Source organism: Euprymna scolopes, chromosome 19, assembly GCF_053919585.1.
Source record: "Euprymna scolopes isolate OS-2025 chromosome 19, ASM5391958v1, whole genome shotgun sequence".
Classification (NCBI taxonomy): Eukaryota; Metazoa; Mollusca; class Cephalopoda; order Sepiida; family Sepiolidae; genus Euprymna; species Euprymna scolopes.
Genome location: NC_136500.1, coordinates 74,534,727 through 74,550,112, shown reverse-complemented (window position 1 = coordinate 74,550,112; position 15,386 = coordinate 74,534,727). Strand labels below are relative to the sequence as shown.

Here is a 15,386-nt window from a genome sequence, read left to right as displayed (position 1 = left end):
ACAGGCTCTCTCTTTCTTCCAGATTAGCAAGAATGCCATGTTGTCTTGCCATGGAATGCAAATAAAACCTTGTTATTAAAAGCAGTAGCGAGTATATATATATATATATATATATATATATATATATATATATATATATATATATATAAAGTTTTCCTCTGCGGGTAGTGTCGTGAAAATAAATAAATAAATACGAAAACAAAAAAAATCGTTTAAAAGCGATGTGTAATTCTGTTGTTTTTTTTTTTTTTTTATCTAGAATTCCACCTAATTACTAAGCAAAAATATAGAAACGAAAAAGTCATATTTCAAAAATTGATCAAAAGTAGTTATATACACACAGAAATTTTTATGATTTTTAGCGATTTAAATAGTAACTTGTAGCCATTACAAGGCTGCTTTTGATATCGGTAGTTCGAATTGAGTTGTCTATCCCTTATTAAATATGGTGATCAAAGCATAATGTCTCACTTCCTCATAAAATTTTTATCACTTAAAAAACTCCTCGATCAATTTATATGATTTTTTGGAATATGCCATTTTCATTCAGTTACAGGTAAGTAACGAATTTTCTGTATTTTTAATTAGGTTGAATTTTGGATTGCACGGAATTTTTTTTAAATCTCGGTTGCGGGCAAACTGGCTCAGAGGGTAAACGCGTTGGCCTGCATGCATCTCCAGGCATTTTGCACATCTACAGAAGACGTGGCTGCAGTGTAAGATTTTCATTTCTACCATTAATAATAATAAAAAAAATAAAATTTATTGTGTATTTCACGAAACACATTGTCTTATGGAGATGAACTTTTTCTTGAGAGGCGGGCGGGCGCTCCCAAAAATACAGTCGAAACAACGAGCTGTGTTGACAATTGAATTTTTTTTTTTTTTTTTACGTTTATTTTAGTTCTTTATTTTATTTTTTATTTCGCTAAAAATTCAATTAATAAAATAATTCAATTGTATTTGTCAAATTTACGAAAGGACGAGAAACACAGACAAACAAGCTATTGTCTGATAGCTTAAATAATAATTGAAGAGGAATTCTCGTTATGGAGGTTAAAAAAGGAGACATACAAAAAGGGAACATTGAAGAAGAAAAACGCATCGGACGGGAAAAGAAAGGACATCTAGAAATGGATGATGTGAGTGAATGTGGGTAGAGAGGTATAAGAAGAGGGCGGAAGAAGGAGTTACAAAGAGTAAAGAGAGGAGGAGAATTAGCGAGAGAAAGGGGTCGGGGGTACAGAGAGAAGGGGGAATAGTTAAAAGAGAGAGGCGAAGATAAAGAGAAAAAGAGCGGGACAGGGAGATGTAACGAGAGAATGAGAATTAGTGAGAGATAGGGAAGAAGAGGTACAGAAAAGAAGGAGAGGTATGGTACAGAGAGAAGGAGAGAGAGAGAGAGAGAGAAAGAGAAAGTGAGGGGGAGGTAAAGAGACAGCGGATATAACCAGACAAGAAAGAGGGAGACAAAGAATATCTGTGAGGGAGAACACTTTGCTTTTTGAGGTAGGGGCTTATCTAGAGTTACATAGAAAAATAGAAAGAAGGCAATAATATATAACTATTTTATGTACTATTTCATTCATTACGATTAAACAAATTGTCGTTTCGATAATTTTATAGATTTTTCCTCCCCCGCGTCCACCCAGTAATATAGATTTTTTTAATCAAGAAAAACCTATTCTTACAAAAAAAAAAAAAAAAGATATCACAGTGAAGAACGCACACGCAATCTTCTTTAGCCATTGTATTTAGTTTCGTTTTTACTTTTTATTTAATTTCTTTTTACAACGGAAATTTTATTTATCAGTAATCAAATATTTATTGAAAAATGCACTTGGCCTTTTGGCTAAGAGCAAAGTGTAGTATCTGTTCTGATACTATACTTCATCTTTCCTGTCCTCGGTCAGTGAAGCAAAAATCCCTCATGACTAAGGCAATTTTTATGGTGCTGATCCGCGCTATTTTTTTAAATCGTATTTCCAAGTTTAATTAAAGCTTTGTTTTTTATTCAATTGTAAGGTTAAAGTATATAATAGGTACAAATGGAAGCATGTTTAAAAGGGGTTGCTTCCAGCTTATTTCTCGGTCTTCAGGTTATGATTAAAGTGTAGTGTATGTTCTCAGTGTTCTATCCTCGGTCAGAAGATCCTTTATTTATTTGCCTCCAACGAAGGCAGAGATAGATTACAAGGTCTGTTTTTAATGTCGGAGAACACCCAACTCTTCAAAAAGGGACAACGGATGAAGACAAAAATTTCTTTACTAGATCGCCGATCAACCCGGAAACAGAACAAAACTAGTATTTATTTATTTATTTATTTATTTTTCAACTAATGATCTATCAGGGAGTAAAACCACTCGAGGATAAAAATTAACGAAGTCGATTGATTGACAGTTGAATAGTGGTGGTGCAGTGGTGCACTAGTGGTGCAGTGGTGCACTAGTGGTGCACTGGTGCACTGTACTGGTGCAGAGAGTTAAAAATCTTCACATACAATAGCGGAATCGGAAAACAGCAATTCTTCCGAAAACATCGCTGATGAAAATGAATGTATTTATTTGCTACCCCACTAAAACAAATGTGATACAAGGTCGATTTTAATGTGCGTGTGGGGGCAATCTTGAAGCAGGCAAAAATATCCTGGCCAGTGCTAGGTAATTATTGATGGAAATGAGAATACCAAAAGAAAAAATAAGGGGTAAGCGAGAGTTTATAGGAAAAGGGTACTTATTCACATTGGCACTTATGGCGGTAATTAAAAGTAAAGAAAATGCATAAATATCTGTATGATGTACGAACTCGTTACAGAACGAAGATGTCATATTCCAAAAATTACGTAAATCGATCAAGTAGTTTAATTTATTTTCATAAGAAAATAAAAATTTACGAATTTTTACGATTTTACTATATTAATCTGTTTTAACAGAAGGTTGATTTTCGACCTCTCAGCTTCGATTTGAGTGCCCCCCCCTTTTTTTTTTTTTATTTCATCGAATTTAATCATGACCGACGAAAACACTACAACTTGCTCTGTCATAAAATTTGATTTGCTCGAATAATAAAAGAAAAAAAATTTTTTTTTTTAAACTACTTGATCAAATTCATCCTCGTTCCGTGACCGACCGGTACATACATCATACAGACTTTTCTATATTTTCTTTGCCAATCTGAATAAGCACCAAATGAAGTCACAAAGTTGTCAGAAAGTAAACATAAACAAGGTCCACTACTGGGAGAGTTTCGTTTGTTCAAACTGAGTACCATAAAACTTGACCCGGGAGAGAAGTAAATAAAACTTGCTTTCTTTCTTTTTAGAAGGACACAAAGACTTAAGGGGGGGGGGGGAATATAAGCTGCATATCTAACTAAAGTTCGCTCAGAGCATTGAATTTTTTTTTTTTTTTTTTTTAAATTTCTAATATAATTAAAAACGAAAATTATTAAATTAAACTACTGACAAAAACGTCCAAAAGTCTCAAATCTAATAGGCCCCGGCTAAAACCTGGCTCGGTGGCTCATCATCACCGCAATGTCACATACAGGTACTTTTATGGAATGTTATGAACTCATAGCACTTGCGCCTCCTCGACGTGCATACTCCCCACAAGCAGCAAACTTCCACACCTTCACTATTGAGCCAGAAAGCCTTCGGACTACTTTGGAATTCCCGCCTTGTTTCCTATTTAGCTGACTGTATTAAACTGCAAAAGTTTAAGCGTACTGTGAACACTGAACAGTGAACAGATATCTCGCTGCTCAACTCCCCATAGTTTCCTGTTAGACAGTATTATCCCCATATGACATATTGAATATGCCATATTTGGGATGAAAAAAAAATGGGTTTTTTTAATGCCTATACATTTGTTATTTTTGTTATTTATTTTGTTTGTCAAAGCAGTCTAACGTCATAAAAGATAATGGTGGGTGACGAAAGCTGGATCTTCACGACGGAGACAATTTTTATTTTTGTTCCTTTTCTCCACATTAAAAAAAACGACCCTGGTGTCTAACTCTATCCCGTGGGGAGGCATTGTAAATAGGATGTGTGGTCGAAAGCAGCATCAAAAGCCGTAAATGCCTGCTGCTGCTTTTTCCAAACCAAAGTTAAGGAATTATATACTTAATAATGTAACAAGACTGACCTAACACGTAACTGGTGGTTTAGTATATTATTAAATATATACTTTAACTTGGAAATTGGTTGATAATCATATTTCTACAAGAATTTTACTAAGCCAGAATTAGGCACCCTCTTATAAATTTGCATCATTCCATTTCTCTTATCATTCACCTTTTAATGACATTCTTAGCACTTTGTCTCAATCTAAAGCTTTCATTAAACAAGTGAAGTGTGAACGGTGACAAGATACTAATACCCTCAGAGTTTCTGAGCTTTATTATTATTTGTACTTTTTTTTTTTTTTTTTTTTTTCGTGAAGAAAAACTCTTAGTGTGAGTACAGGCAGAGATTACTCACTGACAACAACCGTTGGTATTCCTTGGGTCTGAATGACAAGTCTCCCCATCTCTGCACCCCTTTCCCCCTTTCAATTACCTTTGCAAATTAATTTGCATGATCGCAAAAACAGTTCCGCGCTGGCTGGCATTGATTATCACTGGAATTTAAATAGCAATAACCCCCCCCCCCCAGTCCTCTTCGCACGCTGCACGCATCCAGTGGGAGAGGGGGGGGTCTCAATTTTTCCATCCTTCTCGACGCCGATACTACAATATTATTATTCGAAATTAACACGTTAAAACATGGTTTATGTACATAATGTTTTTGTTCTCTTTCGGTGGAGGAGAAATCCTTCACGACTGAGACAATTTTTTATTTTTGTACCTTTTCTCCACGTTAAAAAACGACCCTGGTGTCTAACTCTGTCCCGTGGGGAGGCATAGGTACATAATGTTTACACATTTGACTATAACTAATTTACGTGACTAAAATAGGAATTATCTTTCACTTGCTTTTTCTTCAAGTTGTATTGAAAAGAGAGGATGTCCTTGAGAACAACTTGAAGATCAAGCAAGACACTGGATGAGGCAGTTGTAGAAAACACAAGTTAGTGGATTAATTAATATCAAAAGAAAATAAGGCTTGCGTATAAGAGATTAGTAAAAGTGTTTTTTTATTGCAAAAACATTTCAAAAGAGAAAAAGAAAGAAAAAGAAACACCGACAGTAGTTCAACTGACCAATCAACTTAGAGTCTGTGATCAAGTTAACCAATCAAAAGTGTCCGATTAATCGCATCAACCAACCAAATGCGTCCATTTCCTATGACGTTTTCGGTTAAAAGCCTTTTCCAAATCGTGCCGTGTGGTAGTCGAATTCAAGAGACGTCCATTATCAGATCACCAATTTTCTCCATCACAAAGGAAAGGACTTACACTAACTGTCATTCATTTAAAACAAGCAAAATGTCTGATTGTGAAGAGCTCTGGAAAAATTTACAAGAAGCCATCACTAGCAAATCATTGCTAAAAAAACATTTAACGCCTGCTAGGTATGAAAAGTTGAAGGGCCTAAAGTCCAAATTTGGAGGAACCCTAGCAGATTGTATTCGTTCCGGTAAGAAAATAAATAGCTCCATAATAAATCCAATCTATGATCTAACTCCTCGTGAAATTGGTATTAGCAGTCTGCCCTTCTCATCTGTAGTAACCCCCCCCCTAAAATATGCCGTTTTATTCTACATTAAAAAAAAGGTTCTTAAACGAATCCATCTTAAAAAAAAAATTATGTAAATTATGGCGATTATTTCAGTATGGGCGATCAAGATCCGAGAAGAAGGTAAAGGGTGAGGGTTTCTTGAGAAAGATTTTTGTATTTTAATGATACAGCATTCCATTTTTGTATTTTAATGATACAGCATTCCAGAATTAAATAACCAATCCCTAAAAATGAATTCATTCGTTTGTTCATGATAATATCATTCCTTTTTCTCCCACCAAAGAAAGAAAAAACGGGACCATCTCACCATAATATTAAAAAAAAAAAAAAAACTCGTGATTAGCATTTTTATTAATATTTTCATCTGCGTTTTATATTCACGACGTTTCTGCCGCTTTAACCTCCACGCTACCTTGGTGCAGATTTTTTTTTTTTTTTTTAGATTCTGAAATCTGCGACTAACAAAAGTTGCCAATATAACGATTCAGATGAGAATATTACTCAGATAAAGAGTAAAGACTCATCGCAAATTCTGAAACTTTTTTTAACGGTCTTTCAATAGCAATTCCATGTTTCTTCTAGAAAAAAATACAAAAATAGTTCTTTTATATACTTTGAAATAACATTTTTTTATTTTACGACATAACTTTTTTCTGGTTATTTAATACAAACTCCATTAGTTATCACAAATGTGTGTATATTTCGCGTGTATATATTTTGAATAAACCCACATTTCATTAATTCTACTTAATCCATAGAGTAGTTTCATTGGATTTATAATTACATTTTTTATAATAGTAAAAAAAATTCAAAACAATGAAACAATAACATTTTATTTATTTTATGCAAAAAGTAAGTATAATGCGAATATTTTATCTGACACCGTTTGCTGCCGACTTCGTGTCGCCTATTTTGTATATCTTTTTTGTTAAATTGTTAGGTGAAAGTGCATAATAGTTATAAAAAAAATAAAAAATGCTCTCCCATCGTCATGTTAAATGGAGTTTTAAATAATAACGTTATTATTGCAGCACGAATCGGATTGTACAAAAAAAAACAACTAAATTGCTGTTAGTGAAAGGCAAAAAGTAGGGTTGAATTAATGTCGATATTTTTAAGTAGCGTTTTTGTTCTTTTCGAAGCGTTTTAATTTTTAACAAGCCATTTCTGATTTTATTTTTCTGACAGTTAGCATATCTGTGTGCGTTTGTTTTAATCGACATTTTCTGAATTTCCTCTGCAAATTCATTGTCTAAATAAATCCCATTTCTTCTTTCACACAGCCCCTCCTTCTCAGTGTTCACTTTGCCATCCCCTCCTCACCCATTCGGGGAGACTGAAAGGTTTTGTGGATGTGGCGAAAATGAAAGTTTCCTTTTTTCTTTTTAAAAGAAAATAGCTAAAAAAAAAAAAAAAATTTCCATTGAAAGCTTTCTTTTACCACCGTTCTGTCAAAAATGAAACTTTGGTTGATTTCTTTAAAAAAAATAAAATTTTACTTTCTCAAAACCACTTACAAAAATAAAAATAAAATAAAAAAAATAACTTATTTTAGCAGTCTAAAAATTTTCATAATTTAAGTACATTAAGTAAAAATTGTAATTGTTATTTCGTTTGGTTTTTTACGAAATAATTAAGTAAAATTTTACCAATTAATTTTTTGTCTTTTTACCTTTTAAAATTTATCTCCTACAAATAACTCAATTTCTGTGCGGAGACATTCGCAATTTTTTAACATTTTTTTTTTTTTTTTTTTCTTTTTTCAAATAGTACAATTTAAAGGTCAAGTGGAGTAAAGTCTCGGATAATGATTTCCAAGGTCATTTTTCTGGCATATTATTATTATTATTATTATTATTATTATTACTACTACTACTATACTAATTTTTAATATTTAACTAGACTACTTGTGACACCTTGGGTCAGTGTTTAATGGATGACGACATCAACCATTTTTTAAGACATTTCTTATATTTACGTCAAAGAAATGGTAATGGCTTTATGACGTAATACATCTCTTGACGTCATGCAGCGTGCGCGGTGAATATATAGGGTAAAGGTCATTGAATTCGACGTCCGTATGTTTTTTTTTATTATTTTTTTTAGTCGAAATACAATTTAATTTCATAAATATCAATACTTTTTAAAACAAAGAGGTTAAAACGGGGTGAAATACTGAAATGGACAATTTGGGGAGGTAGTTTTTTTTTTACATCTGACATCTTTCTGCACGCGTGAAGGTGGAAATGTGCTCTGCTCAGGCTAGTAAATGAGATCACACCACAGCACTCGAAGAAAATAGCATTAAAATTACCGACGACCAATAGACCAAGAAAAAAAATTTGGTTTAATTAAAAGGTATTCTTTCCGAACAACTTATTTTTTCCAGAAAGATAAAAACCTTGCAGTTTATCATTAAAAATAGCTTTTTCTATAATGAGGGCGTATTTAGGTGTGTTTGTGTATGTGTATATATATATATATATATATATATATATATATATATATATCTCGGAGAGAGATTTTGAAAAAACAATACACCTTTATAACGTTAATTCTTCACTTAATCGGTGAAAAGTTCACATTGATTAGATAATTACCTGATTTTTTGGTAGATTTTAAAAAAGAGACTCCGTCAAAACAAACCTGAACCAACCCTTCCATTTTGTTCGTCGCTAATTAAAATGTATGAACTTTTATGAGGTATCTTAAAAATATATACCTACGTGAATTGTCACCTATGGTAAAAAATTTCAAACTTATTAAAGAAAAGCATGAAGTATTTTTTCAACACATGTATGTTAGGTGAAGTTACTTTTTGCATACATTAAATCCTATTAAAAAAAAAATCAGTATTACACATAGTCGTCACAGTGAAACGTAAAAATGAACTAATAATACAGTCATACCTAGAATATTCAATAACAATACTCGTCTGAGATGCCCCCCTCTCGCTAAACTTTTCCAAGAATCACTCATCTTCTACAACCACTATCTACGATTTCTCCAATTATTTGTGCCTAAATCTAAACGCAGATTTCATGAACAAATCTTTCCTAGAACTGACCGTCTGTGGTACTTTGTTCCGCTGGCGGCGCTGGCCTGCTTTCTAGCTAACTACAATATGGTCGTCTTCAAGTTTCCATTGATTAACGAAGTTCCATTGTTGACCACCGTACATTCATTAATCCTTATCCTCGATTGGCATTCAGGTCCTTGATAAGGGGTGACTTGTATAAAATAAATAAAAACAAAACTCCTTCAATTCGGAGTTTTGGTGGGTTTGTATTACTGTACACAGATTCGAAAAAGTTATCAAAAAACAAATATAGAACAAATAAATGTTATCAAAGGCAAGATAAGTTACTTTTCTACCTAACTGCCACTGGATATATTTTTTGTGTTTTTATTCAGTGTAACATGTTTATTCAGCTCGAAAAACATGCAGTGTTTACCGATGTATTGGAAAATTCAAAATGGCAGCCGACTCTCTCTCAGAGGGGATACGTGTGGGAAAAGGTATTATAAATAATAAACTAGACAAAATACTGTTAGAAAACAACCGAATACATGTCAACTTATGTCACGGTAACATATATTGAGCGAATTTCTAACAGTATTTTGTCTAGTTTATTATTTATAATACCTTTTCCCAAACGTATCCTCTCCGAGAGAGAGTCGGCTGCCATTTTGAATTTTCCAATACATCGGTAAACACTACATGTTTTTCGAGCTGAATAAACATGTTACACTGAATAAAAACACAAAAAATATATCCAGTTAGGTAGAAAAGTAACTTATCTTGCCTTTGATAACATTTATTTGTTCTATATTTGTTTTTGACAACTTTTTCGAATCTATGTGTACAGTAATACAAACCCGTTTTAGTTGGGAATGGAAATTATGCAGCTTTGAAGTTTGTATACCATTCTCGTGCTAGATTCGAACGCAGGATGATCCACTTCACCCGGCCAGTCGGCCACTGAATTCTAATCTTACTCCTTATTCAAAAATGAAAAAAACTTTACACTTTTATTATAGCTTTTCTACATTAAAAAAAATCAAACTCTACAGTTTTCAAGTGATATTGAATAGAAATAAGCATCAAGTTTTAAGTGAAAAAGTGCATACTTTGGCTGGGTGTATCAGAAGCCGCCATTAAGAATGCCGTATATGAACTTGAATAAATCAACTTACTATCTTTCGAAGTATATAACTACTTGAAAAATGTAATTCAAACCTTAATTTTTGTTTTCAATTAAAGGGGCAAACACCAAATTAAAAAAAATAACAGGTTTAATAGCAAATTATGCAATATTTGTTTTTTTTTTAAATCGGTTTTCTTTAAAAAAAAAAAAAAAAAAAGATTTAAAGAAAATCAACGAAATTTTACTTACTTCGATTATAAAAATATATAAATTCCAAAAAATCACTTACCTATAAAAAATACTATTCAATGTGTACTTCCATTGTTCATTGTTATGAATTTATCCATATTTATACTTATATTCCATGTTCTTTTTAATTAAATAAAATACTTTTTTAAACAAGGATTCAAAAAAAAAAAAAAACACACACACACACACACACACATTGAATGAAATAGAAAGCCGAGATGAAATTACATTTTTTGTCTTACCTTCACGATAAAATTTGATCTTTTGTCTTTATCTCATTGGGAGACAAGTAAATAAGGGACACTCAGAGATTTAAAAATTTAATTTTGCTTAATTTTTAAAATTAAATTTCTGAAGTTTGAAAAATGAGTAAATTTGTAGATTAACACGCCTTCAGTTACTCTCAGCCGTGTCTGCAAAAACTTTTAGGCGATTATCATAATCGCTTATACACAATCAGCGATTATGTATGAGCATCCTGAAAAAAAACTTGCTGAAAGAATACGAAAATAATTGTTTTACAATTTATAGTGAAGGATCAATTACGTAAATAAATGTAACGTAAAATGATTCCTCATTTTTGGGCCACTCTAAAGTTTGAAGATAGCCTGGAGGGGGGGGGTAAATAATGAGATTAAAACACAATGTGATCAAATGATTGTGTATAGGCAATATTTTGTTTTTATGAAACTATTTAAATTTAACATCTATTTAGTTATTACGCACGTAATCTAAAAAAAAAATCAGGTTTAAAATGTGCAAATACTACTAAAATAAGCTATTTTTATATAAAACGCTGTCAAATTTTTTTCCTGTTTTTTTTTTTTTTTTTTTTTTAACAAAATGGCGCTCTATATTTATAGACATTTCAAACGTGTTTTTCTTCGGATTACGTGCTCATGCACAATACTAAATATATCTGAACTTAAAATGGTGCCCTATGTAATAATATTTCAAATAAATCTTTATCGCATATACACATTTGTTTGACATTCTGTTTAAGCATTCGATCTTATTTACTATTGTTTTATCACTAACCCTAAGTCCGACAGGAAAGGTAAAAAAAACAAAAAAAACGCGTAATCGCCTGAAAAAGTAAACATGGATGCAATGTTTATTAAATTGTAAAGTGAAAGTACAGAATAGTTAAAAAAACGCCCTCTCCACTAGTCATGTTAAGAATGGGTTTCTAAATAATGTTATTTTAACACATCCCATATTCTGCATAATACCGAAAATCTTATGTTTAGACCCTTATGATGATCGTAATGGAAATTGTATAAACCAATAAAGGAACAGAAAAAAAATACAGACACCGGTCCTGCCGTGAACCAATATTAAACCATTTCCCCATTTTCAACCTACGATCACAAATGAAGGACATTAGAAATATAATCCTGGAAAATATGTAAATATTTTTTCTTGTATACATTTAAGCAGAAAAGTTGTCCTGTTGTGGGTGTTGGCAGCGATTAATATCTTCTTGTATTTTTGCATCTTTTGCTTTAAAGTTTGAAGCTCCATTTTAAGAGAATGATGAGAATAATGGAAATAATATGAACTAAAATCGATGATTTGAATGTGTGGTTTTAAGCAAAAACAACAGTACTTAAAAATTTTCATGGAAATATTAATAGAGCCAAAAATGAGTAAAACAACTGCTTTTGTGCTTTTAGTAAAAAAAAAAAAAAAAGTCTATCGCTATAAAGGGAGATAAGTGCTCCCTGTATTTACAATCTTCAAGATGTTCACATTTACGTAAAATGCAATTTCCCCTAAAATTACATACAATACAACAATAAACAATTTTCTTTTCGATGAATTTTGGGATATATTATTATTTTTTAAATAAGTACTGTTGTTTTTGCTTAAACCCCACAAAAAAAATCTGTCAACTATTTTAATAAGCACTATTTTATTTAATCTGAACAAAGTTTATAACAATAACATTAATAATAAAAATATAAAACGCGACGATATTATAATTTTTCTTAAAAACATTCGAGTAATTGTAAAAAAATGTTCAACTAGTAAAATAGTTACCTCTTTTTGGCAACGAGTAAAGATTCCGAATGGCCATATATATATATATATATATAAGCATAGCTTTTTATGGTCACGATCAATGACGGAGAAATTCTTGGCTTAGGTAATTATCTGTTCAAAGTTCAAAGTTTTTCTTTTTGGAGGACTAAGTTTATTCTGCGCCTGCCTGAGTGGGGATGCAAGTAAATGTGAATGTACGTTTGGAGGGGGGGGGGGGGTCATAAATAAGACTTGTCCTCTTTGGCCCAAATTCAATGGGAGAGGAGAAGATAATGGGGTCCGATGATCCAGCCTCGTTCTGAGTTTGGGTAAAGGTGTGTTACGTCATCCACTTTAACCGGTGTCGAGGCAAAAAAATTAACCCTTTCAACATTTGGGTGACCATTTGTATCAGTTTGGTTTTTAATATGTATGTGTGTTGGGGTCAGGCTCCCCAAATGGGGGGGGGGGTTAAAGCAGAATAAAAAAAAATTATTTCAGCGCGTTTGGTCCACTGTAGTCGAAAGGCGGCAAACGTTTTCAAACGGGATCAAAATCGTTTTTTTTTTTTGTATCGATTCTTCAAACTAAAGCATTGAATTCAGACGTCAAAATAAGGTATGCAAACAAGGCTGTTTTTTTTTTTTTTTTTTTTTTTTTTACTATAATCCTGTCCCTTATAACAAGACAATATGTTTTATTCAATTTCAGATGATTATTTAAGCATATTTGGAACCCCCTCAAAACGAAGGGGTGTAAGCAAAATTATATATATATATATATATATATATATCGTTTATGAAAAATAAGTACAGTTAATAATCGCTGAAAATTTCGTATTGATTGGATAATTAACTGATTTTTGGTAGATTTTTTAAAAAGACGGTCCGTCAAAAAGTACTTCCCCCCCCCCCTGTTTTGGCGGTGCCTTAGAAGTAACTAACCTCATGGAACTGTTTAATGTTTTAATTGTAAAAAAAAAGTCTAATTGATTGAACCGTTGAATTTAAAAAATATATATATAATTCTTTAACTGTTTAATTTTTTAAAAATTCTAATTTTTGAACTTTTTATTTTTCTAAAAAGATTTTAGGTTTGTATTACTGTACACAGATTCGAAAAAGTTGTCAAAAAACAAATATATAACAAATAAATGTTATCAAAAGCAAGATAAGTTACTTTTCTACCTAACTGGATGTATTTTTTTGTTTTTATTCAATGTAACATGTTTATTCAGATCGAAAAACATGCAGTGTTTACCGATGTATTGGAAAATTCAAAATGGCGCCCGACACTCTCTTTAACATGGCAAGTTTGGGAAAAGGTGTTATAAATAATAAACTAGACAAAATACTATTAAAAACACCGAATATATGTCAACTTATGTCACGGTAACATATAATGAGCGAATTTCTAACAGTATTTTGTCTAGTTTATTATTTATAACATCTTTTCCTGAACTTACCGTGTTAAAGAGAGTGTCGGGCGCCATTTTGAATTTTCCAATACATCGGTAAACACTGTATGATTTTCGAGCTGAATAAACATGTTACATTGAATAAAAACACGAAAAATATATCCAGTTAGGTAGAAAAGTAACTTATCTTTCCTTTGATAACATTTATTTGTTATATATTTGTTTTTTGACAACTTTTTCGAATCTATGTGTACGGTAATACAAACCCAAAAATTTTTTAATTTATTCTTAAAATAACAGAATTTTTCGGGTTAAACTAATCTCTTGGAACTGTATGATTTTTTAAAAAATATTCTAATTATTTGAACTGTTTAAAATTAGAATTGACAAAAAAAGTCTAATGGTTTGAACCGTTGAATTAAAAAATATACATAATTCTTTGAACTGTTTAATTAAAAAATTTTTTTTAATTATTTGAACAATATTTCAATATTTATTAATTAATGATCACGGAATATAATGAACCCATTATTTTTAGATCTGACTGAAAATATTTTGTGTAGACAATTAACACCTTTACTAAAGTTATAGCTTTAAATGCTTTAAAAAAAAAAAATGCATTAAATTATTTTTTTGTGTGTGAAAATAGAGCATCGTAGCTTGTAACAAAAAATTATCAGGAACATTGCGAAAAAAGCCTCTGAAGTCTATGTCGTTATAACTATTTACTCTTGCATAATTTGACCCGGATCCTCGTGATTTCCCATCAAGCCCGGATCGGGCGAGACCAGCATCGTCGGTGACAGCCGAGCGGCGTAACAGACGCAGGCTAAGGAAAAAAAACAAAACAAAAAACACAAAAAAACTGAAAATTTTCAAATAACAAGAAACCTACCTTTTAAAAAACAAATATGTTTATTTAATTTATTGTAGTATTTTTTATTTTATAATTATCAACAAGAATCTTTTTTTTTTATAATTTATCTGCAAAAAAAGGTTGATTACCGGTATAACTGTTAGGTGTAAGTACGATTTTTTTTTTCATTTTATTATTTGTTTTTGCATAATATTTTTCAACAAGTTTTTTTGGTAAATATCCAGGTACGCTACAACAGAACACCGACCACTAATTTGTTTTTGTAGGTAATTGAGGTCGCTGACAACGAATCTGATAGGCAAACTTGGGGCAAATTTACCGTTTGCATGGTATTAACCCCTGAACCCACGAACTACTTTCCACCATTTTGCAGCCTCCGTTTACGCTACGCGAGGTTATCAGAATTTTTGTAGGAAATTTTGACACCCCTAACACGAAACTGCAAATAAAATATAAAAATCTCGTAATTTCTGTTATAAGTGGATTATTTATTTTCTTTATGGATTATACTTCCAAAATAAACTATTAAAGTTGTTTTAAAAGTAATAGAAATATTTTTTTTTTAATGAATTTTCCGAACTCAATATTTTTCAATTTTTAAACTTTAAAAATCTATCAAAATTTTTCTATTGATTCTATTTTTTACGATATTTTCAGGGTCAATGTGAAATTTTATGTTCTTTCCAATAAACCGAATATATAACTTTTTTTTTTTTTTTTTTTTAATTCACGCCCCCCCCCATTTTCAAGTTTCTATTAAAAAGTAAATAATTAATTTACTCACAAATTGAAGAGAAAAGGTCAATAAATAATATATTCAAATTTAAAACAAAAAAACAAGTAGTGTTTTTTTTAGAATTTTACCTGTAAAGTTTTAAGTTTAAAACCTTTTTTTTAAACCACGTTATTTGTTTTTATTTTTTTTTTTTAATGGAACCTTGGTCCTTGCTCCTTTAATTGAAAAAAAAATTAGGACTTGAATTACAT

The 15,386-nt window shown here is 31.3% G+C and overlaps 1 protein-coding gene across 2 annotated transcripts in view; it reads left to right on the top strand.

The window, feature by feature from the left end:
• LOC145239753 (arginine kinase Oct f 2-like) overlaps nucleotides 1-15,386 on the top strand; it is a 56,069-nt gene that overhangs the window by 21,466 nt on the left and 19,217 nt on the right. The window contains exon 1 of one of the 2 annotated variants that reach the window (XM_080103161.1): nucleotides 4,600-5,581. The exons of the other annotated variant lie outside the window; for it this stretch is intronic. Within the exon in view, the coding sequence (XP_079959287.1) occupies nucleotides 5,275-5,581 (307 nt within the window). The 5' untranslated portion in view covers nucleotides 4,600-5,274. Of the gene's footprint in view, nucleotides 1-4,599; nucleotides 5,582-15,386 lie in introns of those variants that run through there. 2 annotated transcript variants of the gene reach the window in all.